This window comes from Engraulis encrasicolus, chromosome 24 (genome assembly GCF_034702125.1).
Source record: "Engraulis encrasicolus isolate BLACKSEA-1 chromosome 24, IST_EnEncr_1.0, whole genome shotgun sequence".
NCBI lineage: Eukaryota > Metazoa > Chordata > Actinopteri > Clupeiformes > Engraulidae > Engraulis > Engraulis encrasicolus.
Window position 1 is genome coordinate 48982243 of NC_085880.1, and position 21403 is coordinate 49003645.

Here is a 21403-nt window from a genome sequence, read left to right on the forward strand (position 1 = left end):
GCTGGCACTGGAGCTGGAGCAGACGATGGATCAGAGCCAGAGGCCGGACCAGGTGGAGCAGAAGGGTGAACATGAGGAGGAGACGAAGGTAGAGGAGTCAACTGTGCAAGGGCATTCCCAATTTGACGTAGCATTTCATCGTGGCGAGCAAGGGTTTCTTGTTGTTTCATTAATGCTTGTCCATGAGTATCCATGGTAGCTCCAAAGCTTGTTAAAGCGGCAATTATGTTCTGAACCTCTGCTGGGTTGCCAGTCAGAGAAGCCTCTGCTGAGTCAGTCATGACTGAGTCTTTCTGTTAGGGTTGGGCTGGGACTGAGACCCTGGCCACTGGCCTAATGCAGTGAACACCCACTAGGCAAAACAGAGAAATGACTCAAATGCAGAGGACTGACAAACAAGGATCAAGTTCAAAAATGTTTAATTTGGCAAAGTCCAGGAAAAATCCACAGCATGCAAAAGATATGTCCAATTCAAGGCAATCAAGAATTCCAAAAAATAAAGTAAAATCCAAACGCACAGAGGATCCAAATAATTTCAAACAAAAAGCTTCGAGTGGCAAGTTCCAGGATAAAGTTCAACAAAAGTAGATTTTAAAGTCCAAAAAATAACGAAGGCAAAAATTCAAGAAGGCAAAAAGTAATTCCAAAGTGTAGGAGCCATTTTGCATATTTATGGGTCTTATGACACCTGCTGGCCAAATATGGAATGACGTTTCGAATTATGTGGCATTTGGTGGCCTTAATTGAGCCAGGTGCCGTGATAGAGTCATTGATGCACCTGCACAGGTAGCGTGTGTGTGGAAACAATGTGTTCAGAACTCGAATGCTTGTGGAACATTTGGAAGTAGAATTGGAAGACGCCAGCAGGCATAAGGTTTTAATTTTATTTTCCGATGGCAATTTATGTTTGGATTATGGACTTATTATTTAGTAAACTTTAATTTCGTGACAACTTTTGATGGAAAAATGATTACCTTTTTTGTTATGAAATAAACCATCGATACCATTAAGACCACCTCAAGGCGTCAATTGAAGTGACTTAAAAGAAGACACTACAACGTTAAAACCCTCGCTGCATTGGAGGAGAACCGGTGGAAGAGTGCAGCGTTAAAACCTTTCTGCGTAAAGAGGAAGAACCCGTGGAAGAGTGCCGTTAAAACCTTCTGCATTGAAGAACCCCTGGAAGAGTGCAGCGTTAAAACCTTTCTGCATTGAAGAACCCCTGGAAGAGTGCAAGTTAAAACCTTACTGCATTGGAGCAGAACCCCTGGAAGACCACAAGTAAAACCTTGCTGCACACTGCGTGGAAGAAGAACGGCATTAGAACCTGGAAGAAGATAAAATATACCCTCTGCATCGTTGGAAACCTGCAAGAAAAAGACGCATCGTTAATCTGAAGAGAAGTTGGACGTTTGCCCCGTGGAAACCTGTAAGAAGAAAGAGAAGAAGCATCGTTAAACCCTGCAAATTGGAAGAAGATGGAGAAGGCCAGATGACCCCTGCCTAAAGAAGAAGATTATCAAGACGACGAAAGCGTGAAGAAAGATTGGAAACCCGAAAAAGGAAAGCTGTCTAAAGAAGAATAATATCAAGACGACGAAAGAATCAAGAAACGGTTCAAAACCTTCCACGAAACAGAAGAAGAACAGAAGAAGAATCTGCGTAAAGAGTTTAACCCCGCGAGTAATCAACGCGCTAAGAAAAGGACATCGCCGAAAGAACGACAAAGAAACCTGTTGAAGAACAGAGGTCGCCGAAAGAAATGCACTGAAAAGAAAAGTGCTTGAAGAAAAGAAATCGCCGAAAGTTTGGAGAAGAACATCGAACATCGCCTGTCAAACAAGAAGCAAGCTGAAGTTTGGAAACGCCGGCTGATTGGAAATCCGGAACACCTGTGAGCGCCGGTGGAGAGCTGGAAATCGCTGTGGGTGCCCGGAGCTGTGCGTTTGTGGAGAAGTAGCCTACCAGTTTCGAATCATGGATTGCATGTGGATTACTTGAAGAGAATCAAGGTTTGTGAAATACGTGGACCCGTGCTTCGTGAGACTGGACTACTGATCTGTGAGTACAAACTGTTTTCTCACCAGGGCCGCCGCGCCCGCTGTGAACTTGAGTCGCTGTAGCCTACTCTTCTTACCTGTCTTGGGCCGCCGTGCTCAAGTTTGACTTTGAACTCGAGCCGCCGCGCTCACTGTAAGAGAACTGAACTCTATTTGGCTACCGTGTTGCAATGATTTAATTTAAAAGAAAACTAAGCCTTTGTTGGATACTTTTTTGTTAAGTTTAAAATGGAGAAGCTACAGGAAGAAGAAACAATGTGTGATGACAGGGAACTGTCTAAATTACTGAAAAGCCGTAGAGGGAAGCTTAGTGTTCTTACACGTAAACGTAAGGAAATTAACAATTCTATTGAAGCTGGCCAAGAAAAGCCCCTTGTTGAAAAGCAACTGCAGACATTTGACCAGTATTTACTTGAATTCAGTGATGTTCACGAATCAGTGCAGCATTTAATGACTGATGCATTAGAGCAGGAAGCAGATCAGCAAGACTGGTATGAACCGAAATATAACCTGTTCAAGGAATTCATTGATGGAGTGTTGAAATGGATCCGTAGCGAGAATGTTGATGTGGAGGAGAAAGAGGAAAATACTGAAGAGGAGAAAAAGGAAATGACTACGGAAGAGGAGAAATTAAACGAGACTGTTAAGCCCCATGACAGTATATCCCAAGCAGCCCCGAGCGTCAAAGCCAGAAGTAACGTTAGTCGCGCGTCTCGGACGAGCGCGCAGTTAAGGATAAAGGCTGAAGCGGATCTCGCTGCGCAACAGGCAAAAACTGATGCATTAAATAAGAAAAGTGACCTTGACTTGGAGGAGGCTACTGTACTGGCTAGGTGTAAGGCAGAATTTCAGGCACGAAGAGAAAAACTTGCACATGAATCAGAGCTCGCTGCTGCTGAGGCAAAATTGAAAATTTATAGAGAAGCCGAGGAGCAAGGCTCATTATCCGGTTTACACAAATTCGGCACGCCTACTGAATACAAAATCCCTGCAACAGTGCAAAAAGCAAAGCGAGTGCAAATTACACCCCAAAGTGACACTGTGCAGCAGAATGTTCATGCGCAAAGTCCCCAAATAGCCCCTGCCCAAATAGCCAGCGCCAGTGCGCATCATAGCGCCCCAGTAGTAAGCCAACCCAATGGAAACGCGTCAAATGCAAATGTACATGACGTCACTGAAATCTTGAAACGGCACACAGAAATCACTTCACTGTTAGTGAAACAGCAGGCTCTCTCCTTATTGCCAGGCAGAGAAATCCCAGTGTTTGATGGTGACCCATTACAATATCGCACCTTCATTAAAGCATTTGAGCAATTCGTGGAAAAAAAGACTGAGAACATGGACGACCGTTTGTATTACCTACAACAATACACAAAAGATGAACCTAGGAGCCTAGTCTCCAGTTTCCTACACATGGACCCCAACACTGCATACAATGAGGCCAAGCAACAGTTGGAATACAATTTTGGAAATGGATATAAAATTGCATCAGCCCATATGAATAAGGCTTTGAACTGGCCAACCATCAAGCCAGAAAATGCCAAAGACCTGCGCTCCTATGCATTGTTCTTGCGCAGTTGTTTCAACATTATGGCCGACATTGATGGTTTAAAGGAGCTTGAAAATTCCAGCAATATGAGGCTGATAGTGTCGAAATTGCCATTCAAACTAAGAGATAGATGGCGTGCAATTGTTAGCAACATGGAGGAAAATAAGAAACCCAGGGCAACTTTCAAGGACTTGGTAGAGTTCATTGAGAAGCAAGCTAGGGCATTGCTCGACCCAGTGTTTGGCGATATCCAGACCCCCTCTGATGCCAAAGTGACACCAACATCTATGCAACAGAGGAAACCCAGATCAAGTAGCTCTAGCTTCGCCACCACAGTTGTCCCTGTGTCTGTTTCTATACACCCAACTGCCAATGATGGATCGTGCATATTCTGTGGAAATGATCACAATCTGGATCAATGTGATGCATTCAAGAATGAAAACAATGTGGAAAAAATAGCCTACCTGAAAGCCAAAGGGATGTGCTTTGGTTGCCTTAGAAAGGGCCACATAGGCAAAACATGCCAGAACAGAATGACGTGTGACATATGCTCTTTACTGCACCCTACTGTACTACACATCCCTACAGTGAACGAAAAAGCTAAGCCCAAAGCTGAAACCACCACTTTAAGTAATGCAATGGTGAATGCGAGTGACCCAATGGGGGCCGGTACATCAGGCAAATGCACTCTAGCTATAATACCGGTTAAAGTGAGGATGTCAGATAGTGGCAAAGTAGTAACAACCCATGCATTTCTTGATCCTGGTAGCACAGCTACGTTCTGTACAGATTCGCTAAAAGAAAAGCTGAGCGTCCCTGGCAAGAACATCTCCATCATGCTGTGTACAATGGGCCAGGAGAGCAGGGTGCCCAGTAGCATAGTCTCTGGTCTGGAAGTAAGCAATATGGAAGGAACGCAATACCACAAACTTCCACCAGTGTATACACAAACACACTTACCTGTGACAAAACAACACATACCAAAACAAGAATCTGTTGACAAATGGAAATACTTACATGGAGTGAGGATTCCGCATCTGGATGCTGACATTGAGCTGCTAATAGGCACAAATGCAGCAAACCTCATGGAGCCTATGGAGGTGATAAACAGTAGAGGTACAGGTCCATATGCGTTTAGAACACTCATAGGGTGGGTTGTGGCTAAGCTCACACAAGAAATGTCTGATAAAGGACAAAGAACCCACACTGCTGTCACAACAAACCACATATCTATAAGAGACATGAAGGAGTTGATTGAGCAGCATCACAAAGATTCCCCAGAACTGGCAGCTACAGAGAAAAGCTCAGAACTGTCAGTAGTCGATCAGCAAATGCATACGATGGAAATTGTAAATGGAACTTCGAAGGAAATTGTAAATAGCCATTATAACTTACCTTTGACATTCGAAAACAAAAACGTGACAAATAATTATGATCAGGCCCAACTGCATGTTGTATCCCTGAAAAGAAAAATGGAAAAGAATGGAGAGCACCATATGGAGTGCACAACCTCTTTAGAGGGAAATGTAGGAAGGAGTCAGACAGACATAGCTCCATCCAATGACCATGTCACCCAAAGTGGAAAGGTGAGGTTCAGTAGGCCACACCATGGAATACATCACCAGAGGAAAGGTGATAAGATGATAAGCATCAAACAGAGTAGAAATGGAAAGACAAAACTGGAAAAGGCACATAGCGCATCTCGTGGTCTCAAGGCCAGCGCACTCTTGAACTCAAACACTCGGCCAAATGTTCCAGAATTCTTCAAAGACCAGAACCCTGAACGACCCAGGTCTGTACTTGCCTCACAGAAAGAAAAAGAAATGGAAATGGAACTGGAAATGGACATTCTCAAAATGAATACATGGACGAAGGATCAGCACAAATTCTCCCTGTTGAACCTGAGACAAACTGGAAAGGAAATACTTACCACAAAGAGCCTAGCACCTGAAAAGGAAAACCTGTTGGAAAGAAAATTGAAAGCAAAGAAAAAATACATGACTGTGTATCCAATAACATTCAATGAAATCAAAACGGCAGGCAGTGCCTCCCCTACTAGCTGTCCACTTGCAGTAAGCTTACACACAGCAGATGTAAATAGGAACCAGTGCAATACTCAGCAGACCTCTTATGGAAAGTATGGGTTAGGGAACATACAGTACATGCCCAACCTTACAAGAAAGAGCAGAGATGGTTGAGTTTGAATGAAGTTGCATGTGTGATGATGGTGTGTTAATTGCTGTCCCTATTGCCACTAGGACCCTTTGGATATGGGATGAATGATTGACACTATGAAAAATGTATGTGGTATGATACCTGTTGCAACTTTGAAACAGTACAACTTTGAACTTTGATCAGTTACCTTTTGATTGAATATGAATGTGACATGAACCATGAACTTGAATGAATGATTGTGATGTAATATGAATTAACCTGAATTGGTAACCTGAATCATTGCTTTGTCTGAACTCTCACATACACTGATGGATCCAGTCTTCACATGCGCACACTTGGATCATGGACTCTGTAGATCTTTGGATCTATTCGTGCACACACGAGCGTCACATTTCGTGCACACATGAGCGACGTTTCCATACACAGACATAATGCACCACATACACAACTCAAGAAAGACTCTAATGTACATGAGCTCTTGAAAGGACATTCTTGTACTTACGGACACTTGAAAAAAAAAAAATATATAAAAGGGAAAATACAAAAAAATTGTAATTGTGTTGGATAGAACTTGTACATATGATGACTTATGGAAATAATTTGCTTGGATTATGATTGTTTTCTTTATGGCTCCTTAGTTGTGTTTTGTTTATTATTGTACCTTGCCCGGTACCAATAAGGGGGCCGGTGTGTAGGAGCCATTTTGCATATTTTTGGTTTTATGACACCTGCTGGCCGAATCTGGAATGACGTTTGGAATTATGTGGCATTTGGTGGGCTTAATTTAGCCAGGTGCCGTGATTCAGTCATTGATGCACCTGCACCTTTAATTAGGTAGCGTGTGTGGATACAAGGTGCTCAGAACTGGAATGCTTGTGCAACTCTTGGAAATAGAATTGGAAGACGCCAGCAGGCATAAGGTTTTAATTTTATTTTCCGATGGCAATTTATGTTTGGATTATGGACTTATTATTTAGTAAACTTTAATTTCGTGACAACTTTTGATGGAAAAATGATTACCTTTTTTGTTATGAAATAAACCATCGATACCATTAAGACCACCTCAAGGCGTCAATTGAAGTGACTTAAAAGAAGACACTACACAAAGTATTCTTCAAAGAATGCAAGTGACTCACCCTCAACCAGCACAAAGACTCAGTGACAAGAACAAAACACAGGGCGGAATAAATACCCAAGGTAATTGGCAATTAAGAATTGGAGGGAAAGTAAACCAAAAACAGGTGGGGCACAAATCACATGACTATCAAAACAAAGCATCACATGACATCAAAACAAGGAAGCACATGGCTGTCAAAACAAACAAATCAAGCTGTCAAAACAAACATGGCAAGGATGCAAGAGTGACCCCTAGAGGCCAAGAAAAGTCACAAAACCTAACACAACCTCGGACAAACCTCGGACAGTTTGGACAGATTTGACAGCGCTCCATTGAACTCAATGCTGAAATCGCATGTTTTCAAGTAGGGTTTAGCAAGATATTACGGTCGTATTATTAAAATATGACTGGAAATTGTGCCTGGGGTATTTGTGACAAAGGTGCAAGTTTCCCCGCGATGTAACAGGAGGTAATCGCTTTCCTCTTTACCTAAAACCGGACTAATATTACTAGCAGTTGAATAGTCTGGCTTGAAGGGTCCCGGCATCCTCACTCGACTAGAAAGCGCACGGATCATCAAACATACTTTGTGTGTTCCAATCATGCCACCATCTCATTCGTGTAACTTTTCAGTAAAGTTGTAAGCAAAACACGAACCTATTTCAGGGTAGGATTTTGGTTTTCTGACCTAAATTAATGAAGAAACAGCGCTAGCAAAGTTCACTGTCAGTCACGTCAGGATTGTTTTGACTAGCAGTTGATGGAGGTTATTTTCTTGAGCTATTGAAGACATAAACGCCAAACGTTAATGTTACATATTGATGTGGTAGCTTTGAATATGACAACATCCATCACGTTGGGTGATTTCGTCCAACAACTACAGTTTGAGCCAGGGACATAGGCTATGCGAGTTAGCTTACCGTGGTGCCACTGGTTACAATATGAAAATCGATAACAGGGTGAGAATTTGAGATCCCACAACAGCTAAACAACTGTGATGCATGACAGTTCAGGAAATAAAAAGTATGAATGGAGTTTTTTTTTATTTCTTAGTTGTGAACAACCGCTGCGATAGGCAGTCACTGCATTAATCACGTTATCACAGCGCATAGAAAGTTTATCTGTCCGACCTAGCAACTGTAACCCAAGAGGGCGGGGCTTAGCCAAAGGCGAATTATGGTGTTGAGGAAGAATAGAGCAGCAACTAGCTTAACAGCAAGGCATACTTAGCTCGACTATCGTGACGGCAAGTCTCTTCGAGTCTTCAGTCTGGCAAACTGAGCTACCATTCTGTCACCCTAATAGGGAATAGGAGCCAATTGTAGCTTCAACCAGTGACTAGGGATGGCGAAAATTGAAAAAACTCTTAACCGAGTACTGAGACTCATTAACCGGTGGTCAACCAGTTAACCGGTTATCTTATACAACATTCGCGTGCCTGATATGCACAGTACTGATTTTTTTTTTTTTTTTTTTTTCACATAAGCCGTTTTTTTGCTGCGCAGACAGGATCTGCCATGTCAAGCCACTGTCACCAGATGGAAAAAGGCTGAATTATCGTACTAAAACCTCAGAATTGTTGTTTTTTGGGGCTTTTTGGGAGGAAATTATTATCATAATTATTATTGCTATTATTATTACAACCGGTGAACCGGTGGCAGAAAATGTTAACCGGTTAAAGTTGATCCGGTCGACTATCGGTTAAACGGTTACCGGTTAATATCCCAACCAGTGACATATGGAGGCGGTTCATAACCGCGAGCTAGACAAGTTAGACACTCCCTTTCCATCTTCCTCAGAGAAATGGGATGACATGGCTAGTTAGCCAGACCAAAGTCTCGAAGAAATTTGCGGTTGCGACAGCCAAACTAAGGTACAGTATATTATGCATTGCACATGACACAGTTATACAATAAGAAATTATATGAAATAATCTATCAATCAATCAATCAAAATGACTTATATAGCACAGTATCATACAAAATTGTCCTTCAATGTGCTAAAGAGTAGAGAAAGAGAAAAGGGAAGAAAAAGAAACTATATTGTGTTAGATGTTTAGATAATTAACTATCACCAAAGGCAGATGAGAATAAAGCTGTTTTTAATTTCCTTTTAAAACGAGATACTGTTTAGGCTGTTCTAATTTGGACAGGAAGTTGGTTCCAGCATTTTGCAGCATAATGACTAAATGCCATTTCACCCTGTCTAGACTTGACCCTCAGCACAACCAGTACAGGAGATTCTGAAGACCTTATTAGGATGATATTGCTCAAGCATATTTACAATATGTTTAGGGCCGAAGCCAGAAGAGTTTTAAACTCGATTCTAAATCTCACTGGTAGCCAGTGCAACTACCTCAATAGGCTGAATGTGATGTGGTTGAGGCCATCAGCCACTTTGAATGACTCTGTGGGCTGCCAAATAAAAATACAAGACCTTCCAGGAGCTACTGTACGCAAATCCACTGTGAAATAAACATTGTTTACTGCTGCATAATGAGTTGGTACATTTGACTGCACTTGCTGCATTCACAGCTTGGTTTTTAGCCAATCATTCCAAAACACACAGCATGCCAGCTATTGTTTCAAACCAGGGGTCCGTTTCTCGAAAGCGTCTTTACTGTCGTCGTTAGCAAAGTCCTTCATACGAGCGACTCAACTCTCTCTCGACAACGACGCTCACCACTAAATCCAAGGGAACGGTAAGATGGTCTTAAGTCGGTCTTAAGACAGTTAGCAACGACAAGAATGGAGAAACGGACCCCAGTTTGGTTTGGTTCCACAGGTGTATGTAATGATAGTAATGTCACACTACTACTTGTTGTGAAGGCATTTGTCACTACATCAGATCACATCAGCTGGTGTTGACAGTTGAAAAATCTCTTTGGTAGTCGGCCAGCCAACACCAGGAAATATGCTTACCGGTTCATTTTTTTATGGCAATCTAAACATAAATTTGGCAACCATTGGCCTCTGGAACTCTAGACCGTAATGATAACCTTTAGTTGCCCACTTTTTAAAAGAAAGGGCATGATATAGCAAATAATACTAAATCCTTTCAATAAAACAACCCATAAAATGTATAGTTTTTGATATTTTGACGTTCATATTTTGACTTAAAATCTAAATATGATCTTAGCAACCACTGAATTCTGGGATCTCTAACCCTCCTGATAACCTCTTTGCATGGTTTTCAACTTTTAAAATAGATGTCCTGTACAAAAAGAAGACATCTGCACAATTCAGGTCTCTTTTGTACAAAGCTTTACTCGAGTAAAGATGTGCACAAGAAAGACCTGAGGTGTGCGGATTAGGGGTCGACCGATACAAGTTTTTTTAATGGCTAATGCGATACCGATTTTTTTTTCCATCACCCTTGGCCGATAACCCGAAACCCAAAATGGGTTTAAATAAAGGTTAAAAAATGTCAAATATTCCAAGTCTCAAATTAAAAATAAACATTATTAAATTGAGGTAGAACTTGTAACATTTAAACACCCACTCTATTTTTTGTATTACTTGATTGTTAAACATTACTTGATTGTTAAAGAGTCTTGGTGCTTTAAAAAAAAAAAATCCGAATGACATAAAATAATAAAAATTGCGTATCGTCCGATACCGATACACTTAAAAAATGCAAATATCGGCCCGATATATATATCCGTCTATCCTTAGTGCGGATGTCTCCTTTTTGTAGACTTCAACTGACTCCTGCACCTTCTAAACAGATGAGCGGTGACCCTTCATCCCTTCACAATACATACATGTCCATCCCTTCACAATACATACATGTCCTGAAAGAAGAGTCCCCAATAAGGGAAAAAAAACTAATTCTAATTTGCCAGAAATGAAACCCCATTGAAAGTCAATGGAATGTTCTGTCTGGCAAATTAGAATACTTGGAATCTATGGAGTATAATGAAGAGGGAAGTGTGGGTCACCAGATCAAAGAACAAAAAACAGCTGACAGCTAAGCATCAATGATATCTGGGCTTTCATAACCCTCATGCAATGCCACTGCCATTGACTTCAATGCTAAACACAGTCAGGTCAGCAGTCTAACTCATGACTGCGGTTTTGAGTAATGAACAAGGCTGAGACTTTTTAAAGCCTCAGGAAGCTTTTACCAGTGTTTAGAGTTAATTGGTTAATTCAGATGATTAGGTTAATAGCTTGTTTAGACAACCTTTTCATGATATGCTAATTTTTTGAGATATGAATATTGGGTTTTCATGAGCTGTATGCCAAAATCATGAATATTAAAACAAAACAAGACCTGAAATATTTCAGTTGGTGTGCAATGAATGTAAAACATATGAAAGTTCATTTGTTATCATTACATTATGGGGGAAAAAATGAACTTTAACACAATATGCTAATTATTTGAGAAGGACCTGTATATCACAGTCACAGATATCCTACCTTGGGATTCAAGATGTAAATCACAGTCACAGATCGCCTACCTTGGGGTTCAAGCCTGAGTCGAGAACAGGTTCGGTTGCCTACCTTGGGGTTCAAGCCTGAGTCGAGAACAGGTTCGGTTGCCTACCTTGGGGTTCAAGATGTAAATCTTTGAGCCTGAGCAGGCTGCCAGTCTCTGGTCCAGAGGGCAGAAGGAGACGTGCACCACTTGGCCAAGGAGGGTCCCAATAACCGTCCCCGATGGCAACGCTCCTTTAAGAAAAGAAATATACTTATTTTATATACTGTATATCACACACACCCTCACTTCTTGCACACACACAATCTCTTTTCTTGTACACACACACACACACACACACACACACACACACACACACACACACACACACACACACACACACAAATGTAACCTGACGTATTATTGAGCATTCCGGTCCCCGCGGGAGCGCGAACTCACAACCACCACGCCAATGGGAGTCACAGTACGATACTGCTAGACTAAAGACTAAAGACTAAACACTAATTTAGATCGGAATTCTTTTAAACAACTATAGACCTATATCAAACCTCACCTTTAAGCAAGATACTAGAAAAAGTTAATCAACACCTGGCTGGGAATGATATCTTGGAAAAATTCCAATCAGGCTTTAGAGCCAATCATAGCAATGAAACAGCACTAACCAAAATAGTAAGTGATCTTAGGCTCAGCACTGCTGCTAACAAAGTTTCAGCACTTATCCTCCACGACCTCAGTGCAACCTTTGACCCAATAGACCATAACATACTAATTGACCGCCTTGAATCTTGGGTAGGACTGTCCGGCCACGTCTTAGAGTGGTTCAAAACATACAGTTGTGCTCATATGTTTACATACCCCAGCAGAATAAACGCTTTCTTCGCGATTTCTCACAAAATATGAAGGATTACACAAAACCTTTTTTTTCACTCATTGCTAGTGACTAGCTTAAGATATTTATTAGCAATATTCTGTGTTTACTCTTTCAAAAGCATGATCACAACCCAAACTACCCAAATGACCCTGTCCAAAAGTTTACATACCCTAGTTGCTAATGCTGAATATGACCCTCTGCCTTCCTGCTATTTCTGCCTCTCCTCTCTACCTCTCCTTTTAAATACATCTCTAACAATGATGTTTTTTTCCCATTTGTTAAGCACTTTGAGTTGCATGCCTTGTATGATACAGTGCTATACAAATAAAATTATTATTATTATTATTATTTTTTTTTTTTTATTAAAGGACCAGTGTAAAATTGAAAGAAAAATGTCTGCACACTTAAATCCCCTTTGTGTTCTTTTTAATAATAGGTCAAGCTTTCGGTCTACAGTTCAGCTGAACTGAGCCCTGAGGAAGGTCAGTAGACCGAAAGCTTGGCCTATTATTAAAAAGAACACAAAGGGGATTTAAGTGTGCAGACATTTTTCTTTCAATTTTATACAGTTTTTGTTTATGTTTGGCACCTTTTAATCGAGAGTGCGGTGTGATCCGGCTAAACACACATTAAAGGACCAGTGCAATAGCCCAACGCTACCGATACTGTACTGTATGAGGCTTCAGGAGGGAGGTTTACGTATGTACCACGCCACACTCAGCTAGTTGCCCTCCGTTTCACACACACACAATCACTCACTCCTCACTCTCTCTTTTCTTGCACATACAGTACACACCCCCCATCCCCCCCCCCCCCCCCCCCCACACACACACACACACACATGAAAGAGCAGTATTATGGGATGGTCAGGACCAGGCTAATGGCAGTATTATGGGATGGTCAGGACCAGGCTGTGTAATTCTTACCGTGTGTTGCTCTCTGGTAGCATCTCTCCACATCCCAGGTGATGAGGTAGTCTTCAGAGGCAGAGCAGAGCAGAAGGGGATCTCTCCTCTTGCCAAAGGACACCGCACTCACAACACCATGATGACCCGTCAGCACCAGCGGAGCCTAAACACACACACACACACACACACACACACACACACACCAGAGCAGAGCAGAAGGGGATCTCTCCTGCTGCCAAAGGACACCGCACTCACAGCACCGTGATGACCCGTTAGCAGCAGTGGAGCCTGAACACACACAAACACACACACACACACCTGTACCTGTGAAGGGTCTGCGTTGCTGTGTGTGTACCATCAGGTTTTTGCCCTGGTGTGTGTGTGTGTGTGTGTGTGTGTGTGTGTGTGTGTGTGTGTGTGTGTGTGTGTGTGTGTGTGTGTGTGTGTGTGTGTGTGTGTGTGTGTGTGTGTGGTATACCTGTGAAGGGTCTGCGTTGCAGTGTACCATCAGGTTTTTGCCCTGGTGTGTGTGTGTGTGTGTGTGTGTGTGTGTGTGTGTGTGTGTGTGTGTGTGTGTGTGTGTGTGTGTGTGTGTGTGGTATACCTGTGCAGGGTCTGCGTTGCTGTGCACTATCAGGTTTTTGCCCTGGTGTGTGAGGACACTGTGAGAGAGGCAGCAGTCCAGCTGCATATGGGCTGAAAGTCTACTGCAGGCGGTGGAGTGCGTCTCAGTGATGCTCCAATCCCCCCCAGCGGCGTTCCTCCCGTCGTCCATGCCTGCTGAGGCGAGGTCTTCTTACGTCTTCTTACGGGTTACAAGGGGCTTACAGACTCAGAACTACACCAGAGAGAGTAGAGATATGTAGTATCCTGAGTAATTTAATATGCAGTACTACCCCCACGCCACAAGAGGGATAACCTACCCATTGTCACCTATAGAATACATATAGACCGGAACACAAGACACATGTTGTAATACCGGGGTAGTTGTGTTAGTGTGTACAATAAAGACACCTAAAAGGACATGCTTTGGACGGACATTATGATTATTAATTATTAGTAGGCCTACACGTTATCACAAGAGAGATGTACACTTAATTAAAGAATCTCTGACTACACAGTGACAGAAAACAAAAATAAGGGCTATTAAAAAGGGCCTTTCAGTAATCATCAATTGCAGCTCAGTTTAGAGGTAGCAGTTGTGCTTGCACCTGCTGGTACGTAATAGGTTAGTTTATTAAGCCTATCTGGGTAATGTTCACTACTGTATGTATATGGTCTCTATGTTCACAGGGTAATGTTCACTACTGTATGTCGACTGACTGTGTACTGTGTACCGAAAACTATACGATACAAAATACACAAAATATTTCTCAAAACACGACGTAGTTATAGGTTCGTTCAACTTCACAGGCTAACAAGCTTTAGCATTTCCTTTGCCAGATAACACGCACGGTCACAGACGTTGGCTTTGCATGCAAGATAGATTTGAGCAATGTTGCAACACTACAATGACTTACAACAACACTGTGAAGGTCAGACTCCGAGAGAAACAATGACAGATCAGACACGTCGGCAACTTTGCAACTACTTCTATACAGAAAACACAGCGGCAAACTTTTGACATAATGTGCAGATGTCAACATCCCCCACGCGACCTGAGTTGTGAGTCTGTTGCCCCTAGTTACCAAGACCACGCACATGCGCATGTGTGACACTCGTTCAACTTCACGCATGTCATCCAGCATCAGCAGCCCCCGTTATTTGTAACTTTCTGCAAAATGCTCTCTTGGCCTAACCTGGCTCTCACGCAGATGGATTACTCTTGGCCTACTACATGGCAATATTTTCATTCTTATGTGGATGAAATGTTGTCTGTAGTTAATAGAATAAAGTTAGTTAATAAAGTTAGTTAGGCCTAATAGAATAATAGAATAAAACATCAAAGTTAGTTTTATTCAAACACGTGCATGCCCATTAAACTTAGGCCTAACAAACATTGTAAAATTAGAAAAATGATGATTTCTAACGGTAGGGACACAAAGCAGGCGAAGCGAGTGAGGCGAAGATAAATATCAGAGAATTTTTAAGGAAGAACTTTGTGAATAGGCCTACTACACGTAGGCTACCTGTGTTGAGCAGTCACTGAAGAAAAACTCGCAACCATGGCACGACAGGAGGTGTAGTTACTAATATTGCCCGCTAGATGGAGACTTTAAACTGTATGTATTCCAGCCAAGCTCCCCCTAGCCTGGGAACTCCCATACTGCCGTTAGTTCTACACAATCATTTCGATCTGGAAGACACTTGTGATTAGGAGTGCATTACAATATGCGGCCTTGCCTCCTCCACTTGTGCTTGTTTCCTCGTACCAGGAAGTAATATGTCATGATGACATCACTGACAACAGCATTATATTTCAATATCTTGCAAAAACTCAAAACTCTTTTTCTCCGTCCTTAGGTCTGCCTAGGTCTGCCTAAAGGGGGATTTCCCCCCCCTCCCCCTTGCAATAATAGAACCCGGAAACAATGGGCCAATGGAACCTCTCTCTCTCTACTCTCTCTGCCTCAGCCTTCTGAGGAAATACATAGCCCTTCCCTTCCTGCAGAGTGCATCTGAGTTTGTGTGGACCAGTCCAGTTTATGTCAAGGTGCACTACTTGTAAGTGCTAACAATCTCCATTCTCTCCACCAATACATGGGTTTCTTTACTTAAACACAGTGTTGTGAGGAGGGGCAAGGCACTGGCAGCCAACCATGTGAGCTGATTTCTTTCACCGACAGCGGTTTCCAACAATCAGAGGTTGAGTTGTGCGCAGCTATTTTCACGCAGTCAGGAGAAAACAAAAAAATAGAACCCATATACAAACCCCAACTCCATAAGTCGGGACACAAGGTAAATTGTGAATAATAACAAAATAGGCTACTGCCATTTTTTAAACGTCTGATTCTTACATTAGATGGAGAGTGGCACTAAGAAAACATATCAGCCATCAAAACTGACCAATATTATTATTTTGGGGGGTAGGCCTATTCATGAATATGTAAAAACAACACTTCTCAAAACAGTTGGGATGGGGACAATACAAGGCAGCAAATTGCCTTGAATACTGAAAACAAAACAAAAGACAAAACACTTAACAGTTAAATACATTAACCGATTAGATAATTTTATATAAAAAATAGTGTTAATTTCTATCTTGGACATGATTTCACCAGCTTAAATGGTGGGTGTATTCCTTGTCATGTTTTGCAATGTTTTCCTATCTGTAGTACAGCGTGACAGGTCTTGATCAAAAGCCTGCCATTTTATCCCTTACTGATCCTTATGATGCAGTTAAACTGAAGACACAGTAGAGAATGCACTTTGTCCTTACTATGTGGTAGTAATTGAAGATCTCCCTTCAAAATATAATGCATGAGTGGCTTTTCATGCTGTTTAAAACCCATTTATTCCATTCAGCACTGTATTTAACTCTACAGATGAGTGGGAACAACTTAACCAGTACTGCATCCCCATGCCATCATGGAGGCTGACTTTTGAAGTTAGCACTACCACAAGTTGGATGGTCCATTTTCACTGTAGCACAGGATGTGCAAGACTCTATTATTTTCAAAAAGACATGACTTCTGCAACTGCTGCTGACTTCTGTAAGCAAATAACAGTTCCCCATGTCTTCTGGGTCTATTTCAAGTGAGCTCTGCTGTAGTGCACTAGTGCAGTAGTGCAGCAGTGTACTGGTTAAGTTGTTCTCACTCATCTGTAGAGTTAAATACAGTGCTGAATGGTATACATAGTTTAAACAGCATGCAGCCACTCGTGCATTATATGTGGAGTGGACCCCAGGAAGAGTAGCTGATATGTCTTATCAGCTAATGGGGATCCTAATAAAATATCAAAATATCAAAAGCTCGGGTGCATAGGAGAATGCTAAACCCCTCTATCATTTGCAAACATGAAGCATTCTTAATATGGTCAATTTTCAATAGCTGTAATTCTTGGAGTGCTAGTGAGACTATAGCCAATATTTCATGATGTCATGAACCTACAATGATTTTTAATGACAAAAATATGTATTATTATACACTAAAACATGGTAAATCAAAGGGAATTCCAAAATGTATGTAATAACTATGGTAATTATTCCCTCTGCATCTTTAATTCTGAGTGACTCAACCTCTCTGTGATGGTCTTATACCTGGACACTCATATTGTCCATCAATTCATTTTGAAATGTTCTTCCTTGTTGTTGTATCTTATTTGGATGTTTATTACATTTCACTGATCCCCATCCCAACTTCTTTGAGACGTGTTGCAGTTTTCAAATTAGAAATGAGTACGTATGTCCCCCAAAACAATATTTTTTCTCGGTTTTAACACTTAATATGTTGTCTTTTGACTATTCTCCATTTAATGAATGGATTGAATGTTTTGAAAATGATAGCATTTTGATTTTATTCACAGTTTACCAAACGTCCCAACTTCACCGGAGTTGGGGTTTGTAGGCACCAAGGGCGGGCTGGATCTGCTGAAGTCAACCACCATTTCCTTGGTTTTGGTGTTCAGGTGCAGCTGGAGACCTGCTATAGATTCATTGCACAGACAGTGTGCTAAGAAAACTCCAGGCTTTTGTATTGGATGATTCACTAGCCTTCAACGCTAATTTACTACTTAGCCACACTGCAAAAAATGAAATCGTAGCAAGCTTATTTTTCTAGTTTCAAGTAAAAACATGTAATCAATCTTATTTAGAAGTAAACATCACCTTATAACGGGATACTATTTACCTGGAATTTTGAACTAGAAATTAGTTTATTTATACTTGTTTTCAGACATTTGTCCATGCAAGATGACTTGGTGATACTTTTTTTTTATCTGTTGTAAGGAATATTTGCTTGAAACGAGTAAAATAATCTTAATCAAGTAAAAAATATCTTGCCCTATGGACAAATGTCCGAAAACAAGTAGCCTATAAATAGTCTAATTTCTAGTAAATTCCAGTTTAAAAGTATAGGTGATTTTTACTTCAAATAAGATTGATCAGTTGTTGTTACTTCAGACAAGCTTGCTAAGATTTCATTTTTTGCAGTGCAGGTTCTCGGCATACAGTTTACAATCTAGGCCCAAAACACCTTATCAGTTTTTGCAGTGGTTGAGGCAAAGAGGCAAAGATTTAGTTCCCACATCCCAAATAGAACGTCTGGTTGAGGATGCAAGTATTGCAGCAGGCCTGTGTTCTATTTATAATGAGAGAATGCATGGGGGACCCCCCCTCCCCAGGTACAAATAGGCCTACTTCTCCAGGGCCCAGGCCGTAGCCCCACCCCGTAGGTAGGCCTACTGTACTATGTTATGTGAGAATTAATGTTCTGAATAAATAAATGAATGATTAATTGATTGATTGATTGATTGATTGATTGATTGATTGAATGAATGAATGAATGAATGAATGAATGAATGAATGAATGAATGAATGAATGAATCTAGTATTTGAATGAAAAATAGAAATTGTGGGTCTCAGGAATACGAAATACTAATTCATTATTTTAGTGAAAACAAGGTAAGTAGTAGAGGTTTAATGATAACCCGCCTTAAGTAGGCCTAATTAATCAGTTCTTCCTGAACAAAACACACATCAAGACCACATGATTTGATAGGCTATGCAAAAGGTCGCAGTGACACGAAACACTGCTGATGCCTTGATTGATGACCCCTTGTACACAATATTACGCCACTGGCTTATTACCTTTTACATTTCCAGTTTTGCATAACCACAGCAGCCACAAACAAACAAACAAGTGTTGACTAACGAGGCCAACAACATGACTTTTATTTTGACGCGTTCTCCATTGGCGCAGCTCAGAGCCATCTAATAACAGAGTTACGCCACTCCCATAGACCTCTATGGACCAATCTTTCCACAGCAATGGCGGCTCTCATGGAGCCTCACGGAGTGTTAACATGGAAATCCCCATTGACTTTAGTTCTATTAGAAGTTACTTAGTTCCAGGAGGTGGTCGTAGAACACAGAAAATGTGGTAAAGATAATGTAATTTGTTTGTACTTAATCTTTGTTTGGTATGTGATGGTTCTGTGTTATTTTCCAGCGAACAGAAGTTTACTGTTAAGAAACATTTTAATCTACGCGAATCACATCACCAACCGACTTCCTGGTCCCCGGTTTGCGCAACTCTGTTATTAGATGGCTCTGGCGCAGCTTATGTGACGTATGTTGCTATTGCATGTGCAGCGGGCCAGGCAGACTACATAGGGAAGGCATCAAACAGCGTTGGAGGTCAGAAGATAGACAGACAGTCGGTGCAGATGCACACTTGAAAAAATACCAATTCCAGGATCGTGTTGCTACGAACGAGTTAACAAACAATTGTATAGACGCATATTGCATATTTTCCACGTCTAGAAATGGGAATCAGAATGACATAGCGAGGAGATCCGATGTGTTTGTTGCTGCTGCTGGGAGTGATGTGATATTGGTTGTGGTCTTGTCAAACCAACGGATTTTTTTCAGTGTGGCTTTGGGAGTTTGTCGCTATATCCGAAACAGCAATTATTGATTGGTCAGGGGCAATTGTAATATGAAAAAAGAGGTGCCAGACACCCTAGGCTTTGTCCCTCAGAAAGACATTGTTTACAACAAACTTCTGCCTTACGCGGACAGACTAGATGGAGAGTCCAACCAGATTCTGGCCAGCATCAAGGAGAACTTGGGGCGAGCTGTCTACCTCCGAGAACTATGGCCGGGATGTATGTTTTGGACCAGGAGACTTTCTACGTGAGTACTGTGTCTCTTTTATTTTACCTCGAGTGCTGGCTACTTTTTCCTGCTTGGTCCATCATGACAACATCACCAGCATAGCTAACGTTAGCTCACTGCCATTGGAACCAATGCAAAGTGCTGCTTGTGGTGTGTTTAGCAGGATGATTCAGGGCGATTGCATAAATACCTCGCTCTGGTTAAAAATACTCAAGCCTAAATCCACGTGTGCTTAAGCTCATTCTAAGCGTAATGAGACATCGCTATTTCTGTAAGCTAGTCCAGTTCTACTTCCTGGACCACAGCTGACGTGACAGCCAATATGGTGCCCCCGTGTTGTCATGCATGATTGTTGTATTCTAGGTGAATGGAAGAATGACAGCATATTTTTCAGCATCAGAATGATTAAACATCTCTCTATCTCTATTAGCTGCTATCCTTAGGCCTGTTCGAGAGATTTTCTTTGTTTTATTTACAATGTTCTAGAAGAGTTAGCTAGGTGGTGATGTGTAATGCCAGTTGATGACCACCAGTTACAGCTGAAAGTTGTAAACAATCGGGAATGTTTAACTAAACATTGGCCTGAAATATTTAACACACACTCACATCTTCAACTGTGAGGTCTTGCAGTGGCTGGTGTTATTTGTTTACAAAGGATACGTTTAATTTCAAGGGACTTGTTATTCCAAAAAGACGCTTCTGTTTTGATTTGTTGACCATCATCTGTGACCAGTTTCAGGCATTTGTTTTGCTCCAATGTGCCGTGTCACTCTCACGTTAACGTGCATGCATGCACATGTTTGTCACCCTATCCTTCTGACACAAGTCGGTTGGTCGGCCTGTCAGTGTTAGTCTCCCCAACTCCTGGAAAAGGGCACAGACAGCACCACACAAATAGACTAATAGGCCCTGCTCTCGAGAAAAGAGATGCAGCAACAACAACCCCTCGATCATGTGATCTCACTCACTGCCCACAGAAAAGCATGGCGCTGACTGTAAACCGCAGGAACAGATATATGACACAATCAGACAGGTGTGTGTGTGTCTGTGTGTGTGCGTGTGTGTGTGTGTGTCTGTGTGTGTGCGTGTGTGTGTGTGTGTGTGTGTGTGTGTGCGTGTGTCTGTGTGTGTGCGTGTGTCTGTGTGTGTGCGTGTGTCTGTGTGTGTGCGTGTGTCTGTGTGTGTGTGTCGTGTGTTTGTGTGTGTGTGACTGTGTGTGTGTGTGTGACTGTGTGTGTGTGGTCCAATGCAGTGGTGCAATAGGTGTCCTTCAGAATTATGTTGTCGCAAAGGGGGACACTGATGAGATGCCAAGGCATGTAGCAGTCTAGTATGTCAAGCAGGTAGCCCCCCCCCCTCTCTCTCTTTCTTTCTCTGTCTCTCTGTCTCTCTCTCTCTCTATCTCTCTCCCCCATCTCTCTCTCTCTCTCTCTCTCTCCCCCGTGTCTCTCTCTCTGTCTCCCTCTCTCTCTGTCTCTCCCCCCCCCTCTCTCCCTCCCCCGTCT

General features: G+C 41.9%; 2 protein-coding genes across 2 annotated transcripts in view; one reads left to right on the forward strand and one right to left on the reverse strand.

The window, feature by feature from the left end:
• wdr27 (WD repeat domain 27) overlaps window positions 1–13895 on the reverse strand; it is a 206146-nt gene extending 192251 nt beyond the window's left edge. Inside the window, exons 1-3 of the mRNA XM_063191326.1 lie at window positions 13725–13895; window positions 13139–13283; window positions 11450–11574 (exon numbers count right to left, since the gene is read on the reverse strand). Of these exons, the coding sequence (XP_063047396.1) occupies window positions 11450–11574; window positions 13139–13283; window positions 13725–13895 (441 nt within the window). The remainder of the gene's footprint in view (window positions 1–11449; window positions 11575–13138; window positions 13284–13724) is intronic.
• A 5492-nt stretch (window positions 13896–19387) lies between these two features.
• psme4a (proteasome activator subunit 4a) overlaps window positions 19388–21403 on the forward strand; it is a 90408-nt gene continuing 88392 nt past the window's right edge. The window contains exon 1 of the mRNA XM_063191871.1: window positions 19388–19916. Within this exon, the coding sequence (XP_063047941.1) occupies window positions 19720–19916 (197 nt within the window). The 5' untranslated portion in view covers window positions 19388–19719. The remainder of the gene's footprint in view (window positions 19917–21403) is intronic.